Here is a 20,010-nt window from a genome sequence, read left to right on the forward strand (position 1 = left end):
TTACAACATTTTAGGTTTGCCAACTCCAATCCTAGTGTATGTGTAGTCGAGAAACTATTTCACCTGAAATCAGTATAGGCCTAATTATAAATTAAAGACTTAGATTTACAGTATGTGAGACTTCATGTTGGAATTGAACCAAGAAATGCTTGAGTAAAAATTTTACTAACGTGTAAATTTGATTAAATTAATAGTTAAATATGACTTTCACATACTACCGAATTAACAAGAAGTGAGCATCACGTGATTTTGATGCCGTTTGATTGGCAGTCTAATTGTAACCAACCAGGTGCTTTTATTGCACATTCGCAGTGAGTTCCTAATTTCAACACTCGATTTCTGCAAGAAGCACGTCGTCTTTTGAAGTTACTGCTTAAGTAGAAAATTGTGAGTAATATTTAATGATTACTAGTTCCACAAAATATATAGTTATATATTGTGACGTCGTATTATTAGCGCTTTTACATCAATGAATGCAAGGTTGTGAATGAGTAGCTAATCTGCTAGCTAGCGCGGCTAAGTTAGCTTCGTCATGCCTACTGACATCGAGCAAAATGGACTTTTGAGTCAATTTCGCGCCACCGAATTGGTCAATGTTGTATTTTTGTTGGTGTTTCTTAATTTGTAGACCGTATCTGACTATGAGCAACCCATTACTAGTTCCACAAAATACATAGTTATATATTGTGACGTCGTATTATTAGCGCTTTTACATCATTGAATGCAAGGTTGTCAATGAGTAGCTAATGGGCCAGCTAGCGCGGCTAAGTTAGCTTCGTCATGCCGACTGACTTCGAGCAAAATAGACTTTTGTGTCAATTTCGCGCCACCGAATTGGTAAATGTTGTATTTTTTGTATGTGGTGTTTTATTTGTAGACCGTAACTGACTATGAGCAACCCATTACTTCCCAACGTGGTGCGGCCTAACCTGCCCTTGAGGCAGCCGTCGTCCATGTGTCCTTCGCTTCCAGGACGCGTCGCGGCGGCTGCGAGCCCCGTCAGGCCGGATTTGTTATCAGTTGCAACCGGTAAAGTCCTTCAACCCATCATCTGGTTGCTTCGAACGCTTTACTGTTTTATTTTATGCTGTTTTTCTTCTTTTTTTTTTCTTCAGACGTGGCATCTCCACAAATGAATCCACCAACTGTATGTATTGCACTAAAAAGAATAACCCTCACTAATGTCTGTGTAAAAGTGCTAAAATATAATTTTTCCTCTATAAAGGGATTGGGGCCCATGCCAACACCTGTGTGCCTTTGCCGGTTTTGTGGCCAGGGAGGTAATATATATGATGGTTGTACAAGGTGGCCTAAAAGTAGTAACTATTTAAATTTAAGTGTAATTTTCCGAGCAACTGCAACTCATTTGCTTCAAGAAAAAAGCAGCATTAGGAACAGACGTGGGTAGAGTAGCCAAAAATTTACTGAAGTACGAGACGCGTTACTTCAGAGAACAAGTCGGACATCCGGGCATTAATGACGTCACCAGCCACAACAAAGCGTCGCCATATTGAAAACGGGGCAAAAGACGAGTCACAAACAGTTGCTCTGTCGTGCATTGTAATTCAAATGCGTTGAACTTTTGTCGTATTTGTGGTCTTTTTTCCGTCGGAATGACTAAAAGTTGCTGTGTTCATTCTTCCTCGTGAGAAAAAAATGAGAAACAAATGGCTGAAAGCAATTAATCGAGGAACAGTAAAAGAAGACGGTTCCGTGAACTATTCTCGCCTGTGGGATCCGAAATCCAAGCACATTTACGTTTGCAGCCGACATTTTATTACTGGTGAGTAAACCTTAATCGATTTTTTTTTTAGCCCCAATTAGCTGCTAGGATTCAATAGACTAGGCAGTGGTTATTATTACCGGAAACGACAACTCGCAAAGCGTTATTTTTCTTTTGCCGTGAACTGCTCTGATCGGTCAATCGGTATATTATTGGCCTGTTGGGAATTGGTTATTTTGCCGTGACGTGTTCACAGCTAAATAACGAGGCGAATTACCGGTTGCGGCAGAAATAATCACTCCGTGTGTACTACCAGTTGGCCTGTCGCGATAACAAATTTTAGTGTGCGATAATTTATTTCATAAATTATTGCGATATGCGATATTATTGCACCCCCCCCAATTAAAAAAAATAAAAATTACAATAACACTGTGAGAATACAGTATATATTAATAGATCATGTACACCCATTTAAACGCAATAAATGCTTACTCTTAAATTCAAAAATACTTTTTAGGAAATCACAACTAAAAACAATAGACCATGCCTCTTTTAAGTAAAAGACAACAATATTAATACTGCACAGAAACACAGAAGAAATAAAATGTGTTTTTTAAGAAAAATGAAATTCCACTTAATAATTTAAGCATCTAGGCAAATGAAAACGTTTCCCCTCATAGCTTCTGCTATGGCGTTCCATCTGTAATACAGTGGTACCTCTACATACAAGTTAATTCGTTCCAGGAGCTTGTTTGTAAGTCGAAACGGTCGTATGTCGAGCAGGATTTTCCCATAAGAATACATTATAATTCCAATAATTCGTTCCACTGCCCAAAAACCCACACTACATCCTTAATAAATACTGCTGTTACTATTGCAAATAGCAATTACAAAGAGCAAAACAAATAAAATATGAATAAAAATCAGAATAACAATAATAATAGCAATAATAACAATAACACAGTACAGTACCTGTAATAATGTAACGAATCAGCGTCTAATGTGGCGGACTTTTTTGCTGTACCTGAACGCACCGCGGGGCTGACGGTGAGCAGGAGAGCGCTATTTTACTTTCTGTTTCGATCCTGGAGTCAACAGCAGTGGACACTCGGAGAGTTGATGGAATAAATGATTGAAACCTGACGAAGCTGGCGATTTCTTAGGCGATGTTACCACAGTAAGAACTGTCACCTTAACTTATAAAGACTGGCGAACGGAGGGGGACCGCCGGCCGAGATCGGCATTCTACGACCCAGTTCATGGATACACACAGCATGCTTATATTTTGCTATCATTCACATCTTCATTTCAATGGTAAGCGTCACTTTTTCTTTTTTTTTCTCCACCTGCACTAAACTTAAACTGCACTAAACTAAAAACAGAACTAAAATGCATTTTGTGTAGTTGGTAACAAGGAAGCCGAACTTTTAACAGCACGTCAGCGGCACTCACGCACGCAGGTGCACGCGAGGCGATACATCGCAGCGGAAAAATTATTGCCTTCATTTTTATTTACCGTGCGATAAATGGAATTATTGCATATTGCGACAGGCTTAACTACCAGTTTTCTTAGTTCCACAAAGTACATATTCCACGTAATTGATAAAGGTCAACTTACTGGGTGACTTTATGAGGTAGTTGCAGATGTTTCCGAACTCCACTGCAGGCCATTCCTTTGTTTATCCAGCTATCAGCTCGGACTCTGTATGGGCAGATTTGCAAGCCAATAAACGCTAATTTTAAGTTGTTTCGCTTCCTTGCGTCTGTCGGCAGTGACTCGTGATAATAAAAAGTCATGTTTAAGACGTTTTTGTGAAAAAAAGACTCAAAACACAGCTGAAATATATGAATGTCAGACAACGTTTGTCTACGGCTGTTTAGCTGTGTGTGCCCCCTGCACAAAATGGCGACACGTTGCTAAGCGAGGTGACGTCATCGTGACATCACGCCGACTTCCTCCATAAAAGAAAATTAGTCATCCAAAAAACGTACTCAAGGACAAGTAAAAAAGTATTTGGTGAAAAGAATACTCAAGTAATGAGTAACATTGTGAGTAACTGCTTATATTTTTGTTGGATTTTTAATTTTTTTTAAACAATGGTAATTTTTTTTCTGAGCACAAAGCATTAAGACATGCGGTATGAACCTAGCCTATATGGACTATTGTTATGATACTGAACAGTAACCTATTACATAACCACATTAAGCCAAAGAATCTTTTTAAAAAATCATTGAATTCAAACGAGACAGAAAAAATTTAAACGAAGCATTGTTCGTCCAAAGCATGACTGCCCTCTAGTGGAGAAAATTGTTCCTTCATTTTCCGTGGTCAATCGGTGCCCAAAACAATTGGGAGAAAGGTCAAATCCGCGCTTTCGAGCCATGTTGAGGGCAGCACTTGACATCAAATACTTCATTTTCACTTTAAAGACACCACATGAAGGAACAGGCTGGCAAGCTTGCGTCTGATTGGTATAATGGAGTCATGTGGTTATTGTTGCGACGTCATTGGTGAACTTGTTAGAGCTGCCCCGGTAAAACACCAGGCACTCACCCAGTACATTTTTAAAGGAAAAAACATTTTGTACATACATAAGCCTCTTCTGTCTATAAGCCACGTGTGCCCACATAGTAAACTGAGATATTTATAAAGAAATACACAGTTTTCTAAGTTTTAATACCATACTTTAACGAATCGGGTATGATATAGCGCATGACTTACAGGGGTAAGGGAGGTGCGGAAGAGCGAGAGCCATGCTGTTGTTGCAGGTGTGTCTGTGTGTGCGCATCAGCTGCTGCGGGCAGCAGTCGTGTGTTGTTACACGAGTTTCCAAAATAAAGAATTGCAACCTAACTAAGCGGGTGACTCTTTGTCAACGTTACAATACCTTTTCTTTCCAAACAGCGCTAGCAACACTGCACTTAGCTGACTCCTCAAGCTCACTCCTGAGCGTGTGTCGTCCTCTTCGTCATGCAGCAGAACGGCTTTTTCGAAACCCTTTGGTGATGGTTGATTTTTTTTCATGCTGCTCCACGCTGTCAGACGTTTGCAAAAGTTGCTCTTCTTATACGGCCACTTTTGTTCAACTCGGCACATCATACCTATTTCTTCTAGCATTTTCCATGATGCGGGCATGCTAATTTTACTAATGCACAAAGATGAGGGTCTACTACTTTTTTTCGTGCATAAAGTTAAAATACTGGTAAGAGTGCAAACTAGCGTCTTCCTCGACACGTATATTCCACGTGTTTTACGCTTACATTTTATGCTCAAGCGCTCCTGGCGGTCATTAGAAAAATTGAGAAATTGGCCGCATCATTGCATACGCCGCAGGATTCCAAATTTGGGGGGAAAAATAGCGGCTTGTAGTCCGGAAATGACGGTACCTACTTTGGGGCCACCAGTTTTTGATCAGTTTATGGAAAATTCAAAAGTGACATTTTGCCCATTCGATCAAGCAGGGAGTTTCCGTTGCACCCGTTGCAAGAAGACAATGTATTGCTCTGCACTGTGCCAGAGCAAAGACTGGAAGTGCCACAGACTGATTTGCGTGCCCGCTGATCCTGAGCCAGCAAAGTAAGCCGAAAAAAGCTGTAAATGTACATGTTCCTAACGCGTGAAAGTTTGTTTAAATTTTATTTTCAAAGGGAGAACCTGAATCTGACTGCGTCTTTGCCAGCGCTGGCCAACAACGACAACTTGAAGGTAATCTAAAGACTGACTTTGCACATTTGAAAACCACAGACAAATACTTGTCGTAAGTGGGGCCAACACAAATAACGGAATATTTTCAACAGAATGGACAATTTTTTTACCAATGCACTTTTTAGCTAAAAATTGCGCAGTCCACTTTTCTGCAATTTTCAAAAGACTTTAGAGGGCACTCATTGAAGTAATTGGCTGCCATTTTGTCGGAGCTCCAATCCATTAGAACTGAAAGGGGCGAATGACCATTCGCTTTTATTCGCTCATCCCAGTCCAAATGGATTGGAAATCTACCGCTGTCAGTGGTACTGGAAGATTAGCATTCAAGGCCCCTCAGTTAAAGATTTGGCAATAGCAGTTAACCCTTTACACTCCATGCTGTACAATCGGGGACACCGGCGTCCCCTTGATTTTTGTGGGCCATAGCGTCTGTTGTACTCGTCATAAAGATGTCATTTTTGGCCAGTATATAGAGGAATATTAGCTCTTTCATCCAACACCAGATGGCAGCACTGTCACATGGTAACTAAATTAGTTTCCTGAGATGAATTGAAGTTAGTACTATCTATGTTTCAATAACACTTTTACTCGTAATCGCTCACTTGTCCTAGGCACTTGCCCTTTGGGCAATCCCTGCCGCCATCTTAGGGGCTGTTCCATTTCTCTAAACAGTTGAAGTGAACTTGGTGAGATCTACTCTTTGAGGGCTTAGTGATCGAGTGAACAATGATGGTCACTTCAGAGCTCCCTATATCCCACAATGCGTTGCAGTGGTGCATGGAAAATATGTCCATTGGGTGGTGATAAAAATGACTCTGTGGCAGTTATGGCAGAACATATGGAATCACAGTAGTGTCAAAATAAAAAATACATGAACAAATAAGAGAAATCAATAAATACATGAAAATTTTAAAGCATATTTTACAAAAGAAAAAAACGACAATTTTTCTCATTGAATTTTCTATTTCGCTTGCCTTTTCTATTTTGCTTTTGACAAAATGAATGGTCTGTCAATCAAATGACGTCAGGAGGGACTGAAACTAAAGCTAAAGTCAACTTTAAGTAGGTTCAGTGTATTTAAACAACAAATCTCTCTACACCTTTTAAGGTAAAGACAAATAAATGAATTGATACAAAACTAATAATTCTGATCATTCCCAGCTACCGACGTATTGCCATCAAGCGCGGAATATGTGTCTTATTGACATGAGTCCGTATATTTTGTGTGATTTGGAATAGGCAGTATAGCGCCACCTCAACATGTGGTTGATCGATGATTGTTTGGCCTGTGAGTGAACGAGGGCAAGTGTCCTCCGTTTAAGTCTTTTACTCCCCTGCCGCCCTTCAAGTGACCTCCTTATGGCGTCATTGCAAGTGATTCAGGGAAAGTGAGCGAGGGCGACTCAAACTTATTGAACCGCGGCAAGTTCGTGTCAGAGGCCGCCATCTTGCATCCGCGATGTTTTATATCACTTCTCTGCTGGAATAATCAATTTTTCTCTCAATTACATCGACAAAAGGGAATCACGGCAACAAGGCAGGGGTAGAAAAAGGTGTAGAACACCTGTACAAGAGTATCAAGTCCTTGGGAGGCGAGTAGAAGCAGTGAATTATGCCGAGTCTGAAGATGAGGGGACATGGATTCGGAGGAAGAGGATTTGGTCAACGTTGGCATTGATCCCCTCCAAGAAGGTAATAAAATGGACAGAAAAAAAGTAGCCATTTATCATAACCATTTCAAAGATCAAGTCAAATTAGATAAGATTTGAGCCCTCCAGACCTATTTTGAACTGAGTGACCCTCACTGCTGAATCAATAACGTATTATTGCCCATGTAAACAATGACAAAAGTTTTTTTTTTCTGTTTGTAAGCCGCTAAATTCCATTAAAAACAAAAATTAATAGATTATGAGATTACACATTATTATTAGGGCTGTCAAACGATTAAAATTTTTAATCGAGTTAATCACAGCTTAAAAACTAATCGCAATTCAAACCATCCATAAAATATGCCATATTTTTCTGTAAATTATTGTTGGAATGGAAAGATAAGACAAGACGGATATATACATTCAACATACTGTACATAAGTACTGTATTTGTTTATTATAACAATAAATCAACAAGATGACTTTAACATTAACATTCTATTAAAGCGATCCATGGATAGAAAGACTTGTAATTCTTAAAAGATAAATGTTAGTACAAGTTATAGAAATTTTATAATAAAACCCCTTAATGTTTTCGTTTTAATCAAATTTGTAAAATGTTCAAAAAATAAACTAGTAGCTCGCCATTGTTGATGTCAATCATTACACAATTCTCATGGTGCTGAACCCATAAAATCAGTCGCACCCGAGCGCCAACAGAGGGCGACAAAACTCCAAAAAAATGCAAGTAACAAGTGCATATGACCCTATGCTGTCATTTTACTCTGTTTTGAGCGGGGCATGTGTGTTAATTGCGTCAAATATTTTAACGTGATTAATTTAAAAAAATAATTACCGCCCGTTAACGCGATAATTTTGACCGCCCTAATTATTATATACATGTATCTTTTTTTGTGATATGTGTGAATTTAAAAATACATTGTGAAAATGGCTATTAGTTAACAATAGAATATATACTTCACTTTTCAGATCGAGCCCCTGCCAGAGCTCCAAAGGCTGAGAGGGCTAGAGGTAGAGCCAGAAGCATGAACAGACCTCCCAGATGTAAAAGATGACGTTTCGTTTCATTGAAATGAATATATAATGTGATTTTTCAAGTTTCATGACAATGTCTATTGTGAACAGATTATTATCAAAAAGTGCCATTTTTGGAATGTAAATTACGCCTTGCTCATTTGCTCAAATATGTGAAATGAAAGTCTGTCAAAACCTTGCTGAGATTTATAGTTTATAAGTAATCAATTAAAGTGATTTTTCCATATTTGGCATTTGAATTCTTTAGCTGGTTTATGACACTTTCAAAAGTGAAAATCATTTGGGGAAAAAAAGTTAATTAACCTTTAATTTGGGAATAAAAAGATGTGCAACAAGGCATGTGTGAACTTTTTTTGTTTTTTGGGGTTATAGAATTATCAACCCCTAATTTCACAAATATTGCTCAGAGTGTAAAGGGTTAATGAGTTGAAAATGAAGTTTTTTGGGGTTCAGTGCAACTGTACAGCGATAATGTTTAGCGCAAAAATAATCTAAAGTAATTTTTATTTTATGAACTGACGAGTCAACCAATCGTAAAAACGTACAGCGACAAATCGGCTTTCAAAATAGTCATTTGCAGCAGCTCCATACATAAGCAATGCTTTCCCTTTTTTTAAAAGAAGCCAGCATCAGCCCAGAAGGTGTTTTTGAAGGATTTGGAGAAAATGAAGATTAACGAGGGAACAGAATTTCAGGTACCTTCACGTTCCCACTTTGAAAAGACCGCGTTACGTGTATATCAAGTTGTGGTTGTCATTCGATTTTAGGCATGTGTTTCAGAGATCCACAACCCTGGGAGGTTTTTTCTCTTCCTCCAAAATTCTGAGCTGTTGGAGAATCTGCATAACATCAGGGGAAAGCTCCAGAAGGCCGCCAGCGGTAGCCCAGCGCAACCTTACGCGCCCTGCGTCGGAGAGGTTTGTGCGGTGCAGTTCTCTGCCGATCAGGTAAGAAGCGAGTTCGCAGATTAACGCGTATCTGCGCTAAAGGCTGAATTATGCTTTTGCGTTGCGGTGACGGCTGCGTAGACCCTACGTCCTCATTGCGTAGAGTGGTAAATCGGGTCTGCGTTAACGGCGTAGGTCCGTCATCACCACAACACAGAAGCGTAAATCAGCGTTAAAGCACATTGCTTTTTTTGCCGTACTTAGGTTTGGTACCGAGGCTTTATCCAGAAGTTGGCGGCTGACAAAAAAGAGGCGCACGTGCTTTATATTGACTACGGGAATGAGGAAAACGTCTCAGTGGACAGGATGAGAGCCCTGCCTGTGGACCTTGACCTGTTTTATCCTTGTGTGAGTACATTAAGAAAGGATCGACTAGACAACAACAGCCAATAAATATTAGCTAAAAGCATGATGCTATTCATTATTACCATATTGGCCCGAATATAAGAAGGCCCTGATTATAAGACGACGCTCCGTTTTTCAAGACTCAAGTTTGAAAAAAAGTCTTTTTGAACTCCAAATTAATTTTTATACAGAAAATAATTACTGTACATCTGAAACAAATGATTATAGCAATATATTTGAGAGAAAAAGCATGTTATTTTGCCTCATTCAAATCTTAATATCTCAACATTTAAATATGTAAACTAAAGTGCAATCACATTCGTAAATGAATGGCTTCTGGTTTTTGAAATGTAAATAAACCAATCTATTGTGATAAAACAACAAAATTGCAATAAATGCATTAACCATCAAAGTGAGTAACTGTTAACTGCAGTCTTGAAACAAATCTGAATAAGAAAAACATTGCAATAAAAAAATGCAAAATGGTTAAACTTGAGAGTAGCTGAGATCTGTCATTAGAGAACATTACTCCTCAAGTTCAGCATTCACTTTAATGCAGACATGTCCAAAGTCTGGCCCGGGGGCCAAATGCGGCCCTTGGTCAAATTTCATCCGTCCCCCAGCCTCGGTCATAAAATCAATAACGTCTGGCCCGCACATAGACTTAATAAATTGGTCAGCAGTACTGCTACCAGCATATGAAGTAGCTTACACACTAAATGCTGCTCCTCATTTACCCACTAAAAGGCAGCAGCACTCTAAGCAACATTACCCCGTGACTCTTTACTCCCAATTTTCTAAAATGGCAACAATCAACAACAAAAAAAGTTCACTGCGACAGCCGACGCTTCAAAAATAGGTGGAAATTGGACTACTGTATTTCTTCTCTAAAATACGCAACAACTGTATCCACCTCATTTGCAAAGAGACCGTCGCTTTTTTTAAAGAACTCAATGTGAGGTGATATTACCAAACAAGACACGCTGACATGTACAACATTACAGGAAAGATACGTAGCAAGAAATTGAAGCAACTTGAAGCTAGTTTAATTTTACAGCAGCAGTATTTCACAAGAGCCCGAGAGTCGAAAGAGGACGCCACAAAGACTTGTTGCGAAATTGTTGAAATTATTAATTTAAAAAAATAATAAAGCAAATACGACACACGGAATGGCTTGCTAAAATTTGCTTAAATATATTATTCTACCTAAAGAACGTCAGCCAAGGTCGGCCCCCCACATTTTTACCACACCAAATCTGGCCCCCTTTGCAAAAAGTTTGGTAACCCCTGCTTTAATGATATCTGGCGCCATCTACCGTCGTGAATGGGTATAATGTCTAGACAGCAAATATAAGACCCCCACTTTTTCAGTCTTATTTCAATGCAAAAAAACACCGTCTTATATTCGGGCCAATACGGTACATTAGAAAAATAAAGTGAAATGATTGAAAGAGATTGCAAGTCAAGAGAATGTCTCTTGACAAAAAATACCAACTATTACAACACTCGGCAGACATAATATGACATTAATAGCCCATATAAGTAAACAATGTGACAAGAATGAGTTTGACACCCCTGCATTATAGTAAAAATAAAACTGTCTAAATACACATCTGTCAATGTAGCATAACGTTTGTAAAACATCTCAAGGCGTTGTATCTGAAAAAAAGTAGCAGGTCCAGCCAAACAAGGGGATACTCATAGTCTGGTATATGCAGTACCTCATTGACCTTGCTTGGATTCCCTTCAGGCGATGGAGTGTCAAGTTGCCGGCGTGGATCCGCCAGAGGGTGGCTGGTTACCCGAGTGCCTTTCTGTCCTCAAGGAGCTTCTGGCTGGCAAGTTCGTGATGGCGAAATTGACAGAAATGGCGGCAAACGGTCCTCCGTACGCCGTGGACATCCAGCTTCCCACAGGTGCGGTATGTCTGGAGTCCAAGTGCAATGGTGAATATAATGTGGATGAGTCTTTTAGGAAAGCTTTTGAGCACGTACCTCCTCGACAGTGGATTTGGAACAAAAGTGGTCGCTTCACCAATAATGCAAGATATACGTAAGTCGTTTTTTTTTTTGTTTTGTTTGTTTCCGGGAATTGATGAACAAATAATGTTGATGATTATGGGTGGCAACCTCTGGGTAGTTCACGAAATGATACGATTTGCAATACACCGCTCACGATCCAAGTGGTTGTCGCCCGTTACATTGCCTCCCTCTCCTTAGGTGTCGCCTCGCTCGGCAATTTAAAAATGTTCACATTACGGCCGTCCTTCGTGACCTCACAATGGCTCCTAGGATATGTAGTTTTTCGTGGTGCTTTCGGTTTTGAAAAAGGACAAATGATGGAAGTATGGCGATAAACATGTAGTCCATACAGCGTTTTAATGCTTCTTTTTGAGGGCAATAAAACTCAAATGACATTATTTCCTGTTTTACTTGATATATAGACTTCAAGTAAAAACCAGAGTGGACTCAACAGCCGCACTTTCAAACGAGACGTAATTACAACGTGAAGAAGCTTCAAAGTAGGGCTGCAGCTATCGATTATTTTAGTAGTCGATTATTTGATGAACTATTTAGTCCGAATAATCGAGTAATCACATAAGGACCATGAAAAATTAAAATACCTGAGCTGAGCCTCAAATGGTATAAAAAATAAGTATTTATGTAAAACAAAAGAACAGTTGGCTAACTTACATACGTAGCAAAAGTCCATTAGCTGAAATGCTATTCATCGCAAACTTTTTTTTTTTTTTTTTAACAGTGCTATTAACAAATGGTTTAGACACATATCCCCACAAAAAACAGCTAAATATACCTAGAAAACTAAATCACGGCATTTAATTAATTTAAATTAATTAAATGAATGCATTTAAAAAACATCTCACACACAGCTCAAACAAAAACTTATGTTGGTCTTAACATGGAGCAGCTGGATTCAGCCATGTGAAGTGAGGCAGACTAGAAGGCAGTGTTTCTCCCCAATTCAATAAAACTAAATGCAAACACTTTCAAAACAAACCATTACAACGCCACTTTAATTAAACGAATACTCGAAGCTGCAAGATTTAATTCAAATCTTTTTTTCCTAATCGAATACTCGTGTTAATCAATTGTTGCAGCACTACTTCAAAGATGACATGCGCGCAGAAAGCAATAAAGACATTTCTATTCACTGATTATTTATTCTATGAATCATGAAGACAAATGTATTCCTCCTTGAATTAACTATTGCAAATTTCTAGTATATTTTATTCCATTATCCACATCAGAAATGTGTGATTACTGTCCTTCCCCAATTTGAAAGATTTACTAAAACATTTTAATGCCAGCCACCCCAGTTTAAATAGATTGGACCACACAATATGTACAACAGCATCCTTTTTTGCATACACACTTCACATACAAATTACATTTATAATCTGGTATGAGTGTCATAACAGTTGATAACTGACTTCCCGCAGAAGCCATTCTGAACGCGTCCTTGGAAAACTTCAAGCGTCAATCTGAAGGGAAGGACGACAATTCATGGGCTCAGCCTCCCGAACCTTTGACGCAATCGGTGGGGGACTCCTTCTCTGTAGTGGTCATGAGCTTCCAATCGCCAGATAGCATCATTGTGCAGAAGGTGGACAATGCCGGTCAGTAGTCCAAATTATTGGTAGAGAATGTGTTGTGGTAATTAGTAACTAAGACCGCCATTTTGACAAGCGTAGGCATCATTCAGAAGTTACAGCTACAATTGAGGCAACATTGCAACCAGTTGTCCGTTCCCCAAAATTTCCGACCGGCGCCGGGCACCGCCTGCTGCGCCCTATTTACGGGTACGGATCGGACACTCGACGTCCCGGTTTACCGGCGCCGCTGTAATCTTGCGCCGTCTTGCAGAGGACAAGCAGTGGTACCGGGCCAAAGTGCTGGCGTACTCCTCAGAGGAGCGCGTCTGTGTGAGCTACTTCGATTTCGGCAATTCCGAGGACCTGGACATAGCCTGTTTGAAACCCATCAGCTCGGAGCTGCTTGTGCTGCCCATGCAGGCCATTCCATGTGCTTTAGCAGGTAACTCAAACATTTCATAATATGCACAGATGGTTGTTAAACCGTTCCCCAAAATGTACACGTTAATTTTAATTGCTTCCAGGAATCCAGCCTGTTGGGGAGAGCTGGTCAACAGAGTGCCTGTTGGCCCTGCAGCACAGGCTGTCAAACAGAATCCTGCGCCTGGCCATTGAAGGGGCGCAGGAGGGCAGCACTCTGGTGGCCCTGGTGGACGAGGCTAGCGACCCTCAAGCCGATATGGCTGAACTGCTCGTCTCAGCTGGCTACGCGGTTCCCGTTAAGCCCGATCCTGTCCCTCCGGCCGCTCTGCAACCACCTGGTAAAAAAAACAAATGGATAAAAGGCAAAAGTTGTACATTTTAACAGTAGGGTCAGTTAAGAAAATGCTGCAGCATAGACTTCATAATGTATTGACGGGGCGCAGGGCCGATTAATTGGGGGCCTGCATTGTTGACGAGGCCGTCAAAGCTGACCGATTGGAATTATGGACAAAGAGCTTTTTTCATCGAAAATTCTTGTGAATAAATGCTTACATCCCTGAAATCTTTATAAATGTGGACGTAAAACAGTCTCGATTCCTGGTTAAAAGCAAAAAAAAACGTGCGGCTAGCATTTATTTTATGTACCTGTCGAAGTACAATACTAGTCTGTAGTAAATGTAGCTAGCGGCCACTTTATGTAAAGAGAGCTTTTCTGGTGAAAATTCTTGTGAATAAATGCTTAAATCCCTGAATTCTTAATGGATGTGGACGTAAAACAGTGAATTCTTGGTTAAGAGCAAAAAAAAAAAAAAACAACAAAAACGTGCAGTTAGCATTCATTTTACGTTAATATGTCGAAGTTCGATGCTAGCCTGTTACTCAATGAGGTGGACGCCATATGTAAACAGCTTTTCCGGGGAAAATTCTTGTAAATAAATGCTTAAATCCCTGAATTCTTTATAATTCTTGGTCAAAAGCAAAAAAAACTGCAATTAGCATTTATTTCACGTAACTATGTCGAAGAATGATGCTAGTCATTAGCTCTTTTTTGTTGTGATAAGGGGGGCTTCCACAATGGCTTTTTCTGTTGAAAATTCGTGTGAATAAATGCTCAAATCTCTGAATTCTTTATAGATATGGACGTAAAACAGTCTCGGTTCTTGGTGAAAAACTAAAAAAAGTGCAGGTAGCATTTATTTTACGTAACTATCGCGAACTATGAGGCTAGTCTGCAAGGAAATTAAGTTATTAAAAGCCGCCATATGTAAACAAAGAGCTTTTTTCGTAAATAATTCTTGTGAATAAATTCTTAAATCCCCGAATTCTTTATTGATACAAATGTGAAAGTCTCGATTCTTGGTTAAAGGCAAAAAAAAAACAAAAACGTGCAGTTAGCATGTATTTTACGTAAATATTGCGAACCATGCTGCCAATGCAGTAGCGGCTACTATATCCCATTGTTTTGTTTTTTTTAACAACGTTTCAAAATGCATGCATGGTACGAAAAATTTAATAATTACCCTGAATCCTCGGACAATGTTTGTATGCGGTACAGCTTTCATACTTTTTCAACAGAAATCCGGCATTATATCGCTACGCGCATGTGTTTGTGAATAGCTCCTCTTGATTTGAGCGACCCTCTACTTGAACGCGAGGCGCAGTGCATGACCGATCTGACCCTTCAATACCATTAAGAAGTCTACGCATCAAGATTTCCAATTTCTCCACAGATGATCCAGGCTTCCCATTGGACTGGAAGACGACGGCTCTACCCACCGACGAGCCCTTCAAGCCTTGCATCGCAGCTATTGCCAGTCCTTCCCTCTTCTTTGTACTCAGCCCCAGGCAAGGTAAGAACACTTTTCAGCGTCAGCCTTACCCTAACGCGCGGGCCGAGGCAGGTTTTGATTGTCTGCTTTATTCTCCGCAGAGGTTGAGCAGAAGCTCCCGGTGACCATGCAGGAGCTGGCTGCTTTCTGCGGCCAAAACCGGGGTGTGTTATCCTCATTCGTGGACTGTGGAAAACTCCTACCGGGGGCCGCTTGCTGCGCTCAGTTCACTGGTGAATGAAACACATTTCACAAAATCAACTGAGTCCAGTTGGACTTATTCCCTGCTGTTGTCAGCGCTACAAGCGTCCAGCGTCGTCAACGTTAGCCAATGGGGGAGTGACAAAATATCAAAATGGTGATATATTGTGATTAGGGCTGCAGCTATCGAATATTTTAGTAATCGAGTAATCGACTGAAAATTCTATGGATTAATCTAGTAATCGGATAAGACATATTTTTTTTTGCGAAAGAGCAATTATAAATATACTTGAGAAAAAGACATTTAATCCGATATTGAACCATTTTCAGTCAATCAATGTCTTTATTTTCGATATACATTGTTGAAAACAGCCACCAATTGCATCTAAGATGTGACTAGAAAAAAAATTCACTGCTTTCACTCAAAAAACTTCTAGATCTTATAAAAAAAAACTAAAAATGTTATTACGCTTGATAACACATCACTTGAAAGCTTCGTGTTTCAATTTAATTTCCATTTGTGTCAAGCTATTTTTAAGTTCTAGTTAAGTTTTAAGTTAGTCTAAATTGTAAGTACTGATAGGATTTTGAGTTTTTGCAGTGTTCAAAATAAACGTATGATGCACATTAGGGACCAGCGCTACTTGGTGTTTTATTCAGCAATGACTACTGAGCTAAAACTGACAGTTAGCTTTATTATGTTTTAATTTTACACCCTCATCACTCTAGAGCGCTGTGTTTTTACAGATTAAATAAAGCCTGTTTGTAAGACACGTTAGCCACGCATCGACAGTGGTCATAATCAATAGAAACCTAGCCCTCCGAAGGGGTAACGTTACGTTAGCGAGTGACAGTAACGTTATATTTATGAGTGATTAGAAGTCTACTGCTTAAAGATGGCGGCTGTTTACTAACGCTGCCCATACGCGGCCGAGTCTGTCATTTCGCATCTAGTCCTACATGCATGCGATATCTATGAGACGCATCGGACACTACCTGCTACCACACTAGCATCCTGCGGGCGTAGTTTTTAAGCAATGTCGGCGTATTTTGTAGCGGCTGTTGGCTGCGGTAATTTTTTTTTTTTTTTTAATTGCCTCTTCCTCTACGCACGTGACATCAGCGCGTCGTCCCGCATTAAAAGTAGTCTGGGCAAAACGTGATGCTTAGAGCTGACAAAAATTCAACAATTCCTCGAGGTGAATAAAACTACTCGGATCAGTTTTTAAACTCGAGTTACTCGAATTGGTCGAGTATTCATTTCAGCTCTAATTGTGATACTTTGTATCCCAAAAGGTTATAGATATGCTCCTGCAAGAATCAAGATATCGTTTTAAAAAGGTGTCAATGTCAGTTTAAAAAAAAAAAGGAACCAACAAGTTGCTACCAAAATCTTCCACCAAAATAGCGTCTCTGTTAACTCTAAGGCTGCCTTGACGGTGCTCGACACCCAATCCATTTAGACTGGGAACATTCGTTCATTCGAAACCAGAGCATTCACAGTCATTCTGTCAGATTTTCAGGGCATTTACAGGTCACTTGCTGTTCATTTTAGGGCATTTCCAGGTCATTTCCTGTTGAGTTTGAGTCATTTCCTATTCATTTGGGGGATTCCATGGTCACTTCCTGTTTTGTAACAAAATAAACAGGAAGTGACCCATAAAATACCCCCAAATCAACAGGAAGTAACTGAAAATCAACAGTTAAATTACCTTAAATAGCCCAAAATTACTTCATTGCCTGGCATTGGCTACCACTGACGGCCATAGACGTTCAATCCGTTTGAAGTGGGAGGGATGGCAGCGAATGAACGAATGTTCGTTCGCTGCCACCCTCCCAGTTCAAATGGATTGGACGTCTACTAGTGATAAACTCATTCCAATTCACAGCAGAAGCTTATATTTCTGTTTATTAGTTGTTTTTAGAATATCTTAGAATGATTTCCTGATAATCGTTGTATCGCCATATCGTCAGATCGTTATCGTGAGCTTTGTATCACAAACCGTATCGTGAGGTACCAAGAGGTTCCCACTCCTATTAGCCAATGTGTTCATCTCCTGTGTTTTTCCCCAACCCAGCCGATGACAATTGGTACCGCGCCGTGGTGGTGAAAGCAGGCGATGACGACGGGGTGACGGTCATCTATGCCGACTACGGCAACTCTGAAACGTTGCCCATCTCCCGCATTCTGCCCATCCCTGCACACCTGCTGCAGCTCCCCTTCCAGATTGTCCGCTGTGCTCTGACGGGTGAATCTGCTCAGGATTCTTTACAAAAATTAGTTTAAAAAATAACAACAACAAACAACGCTTCGTCCTCTTCTACAGGCAAAGATCATTTCCCCGCCGAGTGGCCGCCGGAAGCGCTGCAGGTATTCCTCAACTATTTGCAGGACGACTTCCTGGCCACCACGCTGTCCTTCGACGGCTTCGTCAACATCCTCGCCATCAGCCGACCTCCCGAAATGCGCGGCGCTCAAGTGAGCGCCTTGATTCTAGACGCGCTGCAGACTTCCCGAGTCGAGGCCGTGCCGAGCTTGTCCAACGCCGTCGAAGAGAGAAACGATGCTCCGGAAACCCCGCTGACACCTGATTTGGAAACCACAGCGGGGGACACTGAGATGACCCCTCAAAGTCCCCAACAGACTGAAATCACTGGAGCGGAGCCCCAGAAGAGCGCTGCGTGTTGCTGCGCAATCCTGATCGCAAAGGTCTGAGCTTCTTCTAGTTTAGCAGCGCTTCTGTTTATCACTTCCACACGGCAATACAGTATTTTTAGAATTCAATTTTTCTCCCTGCAGATAGAGCGTCTGGAGGAGCAAATGGAGGCTCTGAGGGTGTGTGTTGAGCGTTTCCACACCTAAGCAGTTGCTTTGTTTTTCTATTTTTGCTTCCTTTCGGAAGCGGTTTGAGCTCCCTGCCAAAAAATTTCAGAAGTTTTGTTTGTGTACTTGGCAAAATGCTAAAACTTGTTTATGATACTTGAGTAAAGTTACAGTTTAATGACCATCTTTTTTTGTTGTTGCTTCCACAACTGATCCCATCAACAGAGTTGTTACCACACGCCCACCTACTCCTCAGGACGTGAATGTAGTTAACACAACTTAACCCTTATTAGGGCAAATGACGATTTTGGTATTCAAATAATAAATGAACTGATCACATTTTGAGTCATGTATGCCACAATGTTAACTTTAGCTATAAAAATTTGGCCTATATGACCTAAAATGAGATGTTCAATAATATATTATTATTAATCCATAGTCTATGATTAATCATTTAATTTTCATACTTTTTAAATGAATACTCCTGATCACCATAATTGTCCTCCACGAAATTCAAGTCCATAACTTAAAATATCGGTAACACTTTATAATAACTATCCGTTTTACTAGTTAATAGATCATTAGTAAACTGTTGATAAATGATTTATTGTTGATTTGTGAAGTATTTGTAAACAGTTTGTTAAGCATTTACAGGGTGTTCCAATATGGTTGACCCCATTCTAAACGCCCATGCTAGTTGATGGATCTTAATAAAACTATATACTGTACACTTTATGTTGAAGGTCATAAGTTTTATTGGTTAAATGTACAAAGAAAAGTACAAATATTTGTTGGTTCTATGGCAGATTTTCATAAATGTGCAAAATGAGCGCTGCCTGCAAAATGCCTTATCAAAATGCCTTTTCTTTTGAAGTGAACGGCATTTCTTAACCTGAAAAGATAGAAATGCCAAACGTTACAAAAACTTGAACCGTTTCTACACAAACTGTTTCAGGTTAAGAACACCCTGTAAATGCTTAACAAACTGTTAACAAATACTTCACAAATCAACAATAAATCATTTTATCAACAGTTTACTAATCTATTAACTAGTAAAACGGATAGTTATTATAAAGTGTTACCAAAATATCTTATGAAAGTGAAAACATTTTTTCCTTTGTTAAAATACTTTGTACCTTCAAAATATCTTGATTATATACAAGAAATTTCCATTGCCTTTTGGAAAGATGGAAACAAGGTGTGCCAAAGATGTTCAGCAGGAGTTCAAGTTATAATTTAAAAACAAAAAAACATGATAGCCCCATACTTTTATGTGGTGGAAAATACGAGGCTGAAAAAGCAATTTCTGCTCTTGCACCCCTCTCTTAAACTGCTTTATTTTAAGCCAAAATAACTTGTGTTTGATAGTGCAATATGTCTATATGCTGCTATAGCAGTTTCGTGGCGCAGCAAGCCCCAGAACTATTTTTAATTTGTCCGTTTTATCCTGGAGACCCCCCGTTTACAGACACCGCGCAACCGCTTTTGTCTCAACCTAGCCATAAAAAGAAGGTATTTGAAATGTCTATCATTTTAGCTTAGAATCGTTAATTGGTGTCTAGTATTTAGTTTTTTTTTTTTTAAAAAGGACTTTATAAAATTATTCACTCGCATATTTTTAAACTTTTGAACAAATTACGTCACAGTGGAAAAAAATAGTGTGTGTAAATAGGTCACGGATATCTACCTCATAA

General features: G+C 39.8%; 1 protein-coding gene across 2 annotated transcripts; it reads left to right on the plus strand.

The window, feature by feature from the left end:
- The first annotated feature begins 237 nt into the window (after positions 1 to 237).
- Positions 238 to 18,512, plus strand: tdrd1 (tudor domain containing 1). 2 transcript variants are annotated; one of them, XM_057826373.1, is made up of 20 exons: positions 238 to 387; positions 878 to 1,029; positions 1,116 to 1,147; positions 1,226 to 1,280; positions 5,183 to 5,300; positions 5,372 to 5,429; positions 8,755 to 8,829; positions 8,902 to 9,081; positions 9,286 to 9,429; positions 11,177 to 11,342; positions 11,401 to 11,478; positions 12,887 to 13,063; positions 13,139 to 13,246; positions 13,311 to 13,481; positions 13,564 to 13,800; positions 15,193 to 15,312; positions 15,393 to 15,524; positions 17,571 to 17,741; positions 17,820 to 18,202; positions 18,293 to 18,512. In XM_057826373.1, exons 2-20 carry the CDS (start codon positions 891 to 893, stop codon positions 18,353 to 18,355), a joined length of 2,607 nt encoding a protein of 868 aa, XP_057682356.1. In that variant the 5' UTR covers positions 238 to 387; positions 878 to 890; the 3' UTR covers positions 18,356 to 18,512. The 2 variants fall into 2 exon arrangements, with proteins under 2 accessions (XP_057682356.1, XP_057682357.1); XM_057826374.1 differs by having other exon boundaries at positions 5,186 to 5,300.
- Positions 18,513 to 20,010: the final 1,498 nt, after the last annotated feature.

This window comes from Corythoichthys intestinalis, chromosome 21 (genome assembly GCF_030265065.1).
Source record: "Corythoichthys intestinalis isolate RoL2023-P3 chromosome 21, ASM3026506v1, whole genome shotgun sequence".
NCBI lineage: Eukaryota > Metazoa > Chordata > Actinopteri > Syngnathiformes > Syngnathidae > Corythoichthys > Corythoichthys intestinalis.